General features: G+C 43.7%; 1 protein-coding gene across 3 annotated transcripts in view; it reads right to left on the bottom strand.

Annotated features, from left to right (window-relative positions):
* TRPV3 (transient receptor potential cation channel subfamily V member 3) overlaps positions 1-6332 on the bottom strand; it is a 68887-nt gene that overhangs the window by 24647 nt on the left and 37908 nt on the right. For all 3 annotated transcript variants that reach the window (XM_039321396.1, XM_039321398.1, XM_039321397.1), the window contains exons 6-7: positions 6139-6296; positions 2475-2651 (exon numbers count right to left, since the gene is read on the bottom strand). In XM_039321396.1, the coding sequence (XP_039177330.1) occupies positions 2475-2651; positions 6139-6296 (335 nt within the window). The remainder of the gene's footprint in view (positions 1-2474; positions 2652-6138; positions 6297-6332) is intronic.

The following is a 6332-nucleotide window of genomic DNA, read 5'->3' as shown; positions in this document are numbered from 1 at the left end:
GAGGGGTGGACTGCCACTCCCAGAATCTCCCAGCTAGCATGCTTTAAGAGGGGTGGACTTCAACTCCCAGAATTCCCCAGCCAGCCATGCTTTAAGAGGGGAGGACTTCCACTCCCAGAATTCCCTACCCAGCATGCTGTAAGAGGAATGGACTTCTACTCCCAGAATTCCCCAGCCAGTGTCCTTTAAGAGGGGTGGACTTCAACTCCCAGAATTCCCCAGCCAGTGTCCTTTAAGAGGGGTGGACTTCAACTCCCAGAATCCTCCAGATGGGGAATTCTGGGAGTTGAAATCCATCCATCTTAAAGCATGTGGGCTGAAGTCCACCCCGTGTAAAGTGGTCAAGCTTGAGAACCTGATTTAGGATAAACCTCCTTTTTGCTTGCGAGCTCGCTGTGAGCAAGCGGCTGTGTCATTCATCTAATCGTGGTTTCTTCCATTTTAACCTTTCATCAAGCTTCTCTTTCAAAAATTATCTTTCAGGAAGCGTCTTTATGCTTACGATTCACTTCCTTGGGTAAACCTGGACATTTATTCTACGACATGAAACGTTGTGGTGGCTATGACTCGCTAGGCGTGTTGCTAAATGTGGTTAAACGTTTACACAAACATGGTCTACCTATTCAACTTTGTTGTTTGCCATTTTCAGGGCTGTCCAGAAGAGATGGGGGACACTGAGGCCCGCTCTTTGGACGCACACATTCTCGGATGTCAGATGTACCCCCCTGCACACCTTTAGAAAAAGAGGTGGTTAGGAATGTCCATGCAGGAGGGGGTCAAAAAAGTCAAAATGGCGTCTGTGGTTATGCAAGGACAGACCACTAACCAATGGAGGGGTCATTGCATAGTTGAGGCTGCCATTTTGACTTTTTTGACCGTTACCGTGGACGCCTGTTGTAAGGTCAGTCCCCTTTTAAAGGACATTAATAACAGGCCTGGAGTCTTAAGTAACTGTGATAACTTTTCCTCATTAGTCTATGACAGGGGTAGGCATCCGTGGCTCTTTTATGACTCGTGGACTTCAACTCCCAGAATTCCTCAGCCAGCATGGGGGAACTATGGCTCCCTTTATGACTGGTGGACTTCAACTCCCAGAATTCCTAAGCCGGCATGGCTCAGCATAGAAACCTCTCCCTTTCCCCTCAGCATGGCTGGCTCAGGAATTCTGGGAGTTGAAGTCCACGAGTCATAAAAGAGCCAAGGTTGCCTACCCCTAGTCTATGATTTAATCTGCAGGTAGCGCTCGACTTATCGCCATAATGGAGCCCAAAATTTTGGTTGCTAAACAAGACAGTTGTTAAGAGAAATTTTGCCCCATTTTACAACCTTGCTTACCACAGTGGTTAAGTGAATCACTGCAGTTGCTATATTGTTAAGTGAATCTGGCTTCCCCATTGATTTTGCTTGTCAGGTGGTCCCAAAAGGGAATCACGTGTCCCCAGGACACTGCAACGGTCATAAGTACGAGTCAGTTTCCAACTGTCTGAATTTTGATCACGTGACCATGGGGACACTGCAACTGTCATAAGTACGAGTCAGTTTCCAATTTTGATCATGTGACCATGGGGACACTGCAACGGTCATAAGTACCAGTCAGTTTCCAACTGTCTGAATTTTGATCACGTGACCATGGGTACGCTGCAATGGTCATAAGTATGAGTCAGTTTCCAACTGTCTGAATTTTGATCACATGACCATGGGGACACTGCAACTGTCATAAGTACAAGTCAGTTTCCAACTGTCTGAATTTTGATCACGTGACCATGGGGACACTGCAACAGTCATAAGCGCGAAATACAGCTCTAAGTCTTTTCTTGGAGGGATGTTGTACCTTTGAACGGTCACTAAATGAATTGTTGTTAAGTCGAGGAACTACCTGTACAGTGAAAAATACATTATTCAATTGATCTTCAGGGCGAATCGTCTGACTAGAGCAGTGGTTCTCAACCTGTGGGTCGGGACCCCATTTGGGGTCGAACGACATTTCACGGGGGTCACCAAACAACGCAGTCCGCCATTTTTCCCCCACTTTTCCTTAGCTGTGCTACTCCCTTTTATTCTATTGGCTTTTGAAAGCCAATAGAATAGACTCTCTTGAATAGAGTAGACTCTCTTGAATAGAGCCTAATTCTATTGGCTTTCAAAAGCCAATAGGAATTGTCCAGGCTGTCTCTGCCCTGCTGAGCCCGCCAAAAGTCCCATTCTGCAAACGGTGCTGCACCGGTTGAGTAGTTCTCGACTTACGACCGGTTGAGTAGTCCTCGACTTACGACCGGTTGGGGGTCGCGGCATTAAAAAGGTTGAGAGCCACTGGACTAGATTGAGGCTGTTGTGGAAATTGCGGCCTACAATATATATTTTCTCCGCTTGCCGGCCGAAATAAATCTTTCGGGGCCTTTCCCAGGGTGCACCGACGAAGCAATTTCTGTGACACTTTTTGCAAAATTTTTAAAACCCGGAGCCGGCGCCCATACCTCTATAGGCTTCCTCTGTGTAGGCTGCATTAATAAGCTTTTCTAGGATTTGGTTCTCTTCTGCAAACGAGAGCAGCATGTTCACAACTTCCTTGGTGTGCTGGTTGATGTTCAACAAAGCTTTCATTAGGCAGGTTTTCCCGGTGTCTGAGGAGGTCATCTTATTCATCAGATATTCTGGAAAAGAAGGGTGAATTATCCCTGATGTCCTGCCATTTTAATTGAGGCTGATTGGGAACGCTACCACCATCAAACAGAAGGAAGTTACGGATTCCTTTGTTGGGAGGCAAATGAGAAGGCATAATTGCACTAAAAGCTTGTTTCAAAAAAAAATATTAATACAGCAATTGCAGGGATCCAGTCCTGCGGTGATTGAAGGTCCAAACAATTGTTCATAGGGCGGGGTGCAAAAAGTTAATGTTTCTTATTACGAATGGGCAAAGCTTGCCATTCCGGAAGTCCGGAAGCACCTAGAAAAAGGTGGAACATTCTGGACAAAACCAGAACTTTTAAGAGAGGGGGGGGAAGGGAAGGGAAGGGAAGGGAAGGGAAGGGAAGAGAAGAGAAGAGAAGAGAAGAGAAGAGAAGAGAAGAGAAGATAGAACATTCTGGAGAATACCAGAACTTTCCAGAGGAAACCAGACCATTCTGGGGGAAACCAAAACTTCCTGAAGAAAACCTGAATAATTCTGAAGAAAGCCAGAACTTTCTAGAAGAAGAAAAAACAGAACATTCTGGAGAATACCAGAACTTTCCAGAAGAAACCAGACCATTCTGGGGAAAACCAAAATTTCCTGAAGAAAACCTGAATAATTCTGGAGAAAGTCAGAAGTTTCTAGAAGAAGAAAAAAACAGAACATTCTGGAGAATACCAGAACTTTCCAGAGGAAACCAGACCATTCTGGGGGAAACCAAAACTTCCTGGAGAAACCTGAATAATTCTGAAGAAAGTCAGAAGTTTCTAGAAGAAGAAAAAAACAGAACATTCTGGAGAATACCAGAACTTTCCAGAGGAAACCAGACCATTCTGGGGAAAACCAAAACTTCCTGAAGAAAACCTGAATAATTCTGGAGAAAGTCAGAAGTTTCTAGAAGAAGAAGAAAAAACAGAACATTCTGGAGAATACCAGAACTTTCCAGAGGAAACCAGACCATTCTGGGGGAAACCAAAACTTCCTGAAGAAAACCTGAATAATTCTGAAGAAAGTCAGACGTTTCTAGAAGAAGAAAAAAACAGAACATTCTGGAGAATACCAGAACTTTCCAGAGGAAACCAGACCATTCTGGGGGAAACCAAAACTTCCTGAAGAAAACCTGAATGATTCTGGAGAAAGTCAGAAGTTTCTAGAAGAAGAAGAAGACAAGAACATTCTGGAGAATAGCAGAACTTTCCAGAGGAAACCAGACCATTCTGGGGGAAACCAAAACTTCCTGGAGAAACCTGAATAATTCTGAAGAAAGTCAGAAGTTTCTAGAAGAAGAAGAAGACAAGAACATTCTGGAGAATAGCAGAACTTTCCAGAGGAAACCAGACCATTCTGGGGGAAACCAAAACTTCCTGAAGAAAACCTGAATGATTCTGGAGAAAGTCAGAAGTTTCTAGAAGAAGAAGAAGACAAGAACATTCTGGAGAATAGCAGAACTTTCCAGAGGAAACCAGACCATTCTGGGGGAAACCAAAACTTCCTGGAGAAACCTGAATAATTCTGAAGAAAGTCAGAACATTCTGGAGAAAGTCAGAAGTTTCTAGGGCAAAAACCAGAACATTCTGGAGAAGACCAGAACATTACAGGGAGCTCAAGTATATTCTGAGGAATTCTGGAACACTCCTTTTTTTCTTCTAGAATATGACCATTCACCGCATCATAAGATCATCAGAAACCATTTCTTACTTTCAAAGTTATTTTTAAAAACTACTAGATTCCCCTCCCAGAAGAACTATGTCCCGCCACTTCCTCAATCAGATAACATCGTCTTTACTTAATTTGTTTTTATATCCTGCCTTTATTATATTTTACAAATGTCAAAGCGACAAACATACCCAACACATCTTCCTCTTCCTGTTTTCTCCACAAAAACAACCCTGTGAGGTGGATTGGGCTGAGAGAGAGAAGGACTAGCTCAAAGTCACCCAGCGAGTTTTCCTGCCTAAGGCAGCACTCGAACTCACAGTCCTCTAGTGATTGACCCAGAGTCACCCAGCCAACTTTAGTACCTAAGGCAGGACTAGAACTCACCGTCTCCTGGTGATTGGCCCATAATCACCCACCCAGCCTTCATACCTAAGGCAGGACTAGAATTCCCCGACTCCTGATTTCTAGCCTGGTGCCTTAATCACTAGAACAATTAACCAGTGGAACCACCTGCCTCCAGAAGCGGTGAATGCTCCAACACTGGAACTTTTTAAGAAGAGACTGGACAGCCATTTGTCTGAAATGGGATAGGGTTTCCTGCCTGAACAGGGGGTTGGACTAGATGACCTCCAAGGTCCCTTCCAACTATTCTATTCTATTCCATTCCATTCCATTCCATATTTTCTATTCTATTCTATTCTATTCTATTCTATTCTATTCTATTCTATTCTATTCTATTCTATTCCATTCTATTCCTTCCTAACAGTTAGAACAATTAACTAGATGACCTCCAACTTTATTATTATTACTATCCTATCCTATTCTATTCTGCTCTACTCTATTCTATCTTATTTCAAATTCTAGTCTATTTCAAATTCTATTCTATTCCATATTCCATTCCATTCCATTCCATTCCATTCCATTCCATTCCATTCCATTCCATTCTATTCTATTCTATTCTATTCTATTCTATTCCATTCCATTCCTTCCTGACAGTTAGAACAATTAATTAACTAGATGACCTCCAACTTTATTATTATTATTATTATTATTACTACTACTACTAGTAGTAGTAGTAGTACTATCCTATCCTATTCTATTCTACTCTACTTATTATATTCTATTTCAAATTCTATTCTATTCCATATTCTATTCCGTTCCATTCCCTTCCATCCCATCCCATCCCATCCCATCCCATCCTGTCCTATCCTGTTCTGTTCTATTCTTTCACTATTCTATCCAATTCTGTTTCTTTCCATTCCATTCCGTTCTTTCATTATCCTATCCTATCCTATCCTCTATCAAACTTGCAGGAAATGGGATAGGCCAGTGGTTCTCAACCTGTGGGTCGGGACCCCATTTGGGGTCAAACGACCATTTCACGGGGGTCGCCAAACAACACAGTCCGCCATTTTTTCCCCCTTTTCCTTAGCTGTGCTACTCCCTTTTATTCTATTGGCTTTCAAAAGCCAATCGGAATTGTCCAGGCTGTCTCTGCCCTGCTGAGCCCACCAAAAGTCCCATTCTGCAAACGGTGCTGCACCAGTTGAGTAGTCCTTGACTTATGACTGGTTGAGTAGTCCTCGACTTATGACCGGTTGGGGGTCGCGGCATTAAAAAGGTTGAGAACCACTGGGATAGGCCTTCCATGGTTCTCTGGACATTTTTGACACGCTCCAAAGTATGCCCCCAAGGGCCGCCCTCTTGGCCCCTAAAAAGAGGGTGCCCCCTTCATTCTTGGCACCCCTAAACCTATTCCACCCACCGGATTCACCTTTTCCTCCTTGCAGAGGTAGAGCAAGGCCACCAACCTTGGACAGTCAGATTTTGGCACCTCTGGGACCGATCCTTCAATTCTGCCAGGACACTCTGCAGGTCCTCCAGATTTCCTTCCGAAACTGCATGGAAGAGGTATTTTTTCAGCTTCTTGCGGCGACTGTTCGGCTGAGCGTTTTGGGTTGAGTTGGTGCTGTGGAAAAGGGAAAACATATGGGTCATTTTTGGG

The sequence above is a fragment of the Crotalus tigris genome, unplaced genomic scaffold, assembly GCF_016545835.1.
Source record: "Crotalus tigris isolate CLP2741 ecotype Arizona unplaced genomic scaffold, ASM1654583v1 scf7180000023738.1706062, whole genome shotgun sequence".
Taxonomy (NCBI): domain Eukaryota; kingdom Metazoa; phylum Chordata; class Lepidosauria; order Squamata; family Viperidae; genus Crotalus; species Crotalus tigris.
Note: the sequence above shows the minus strand (reverse complement) of the source record. Positions and strands in the feature narration are given on the sequence as shown.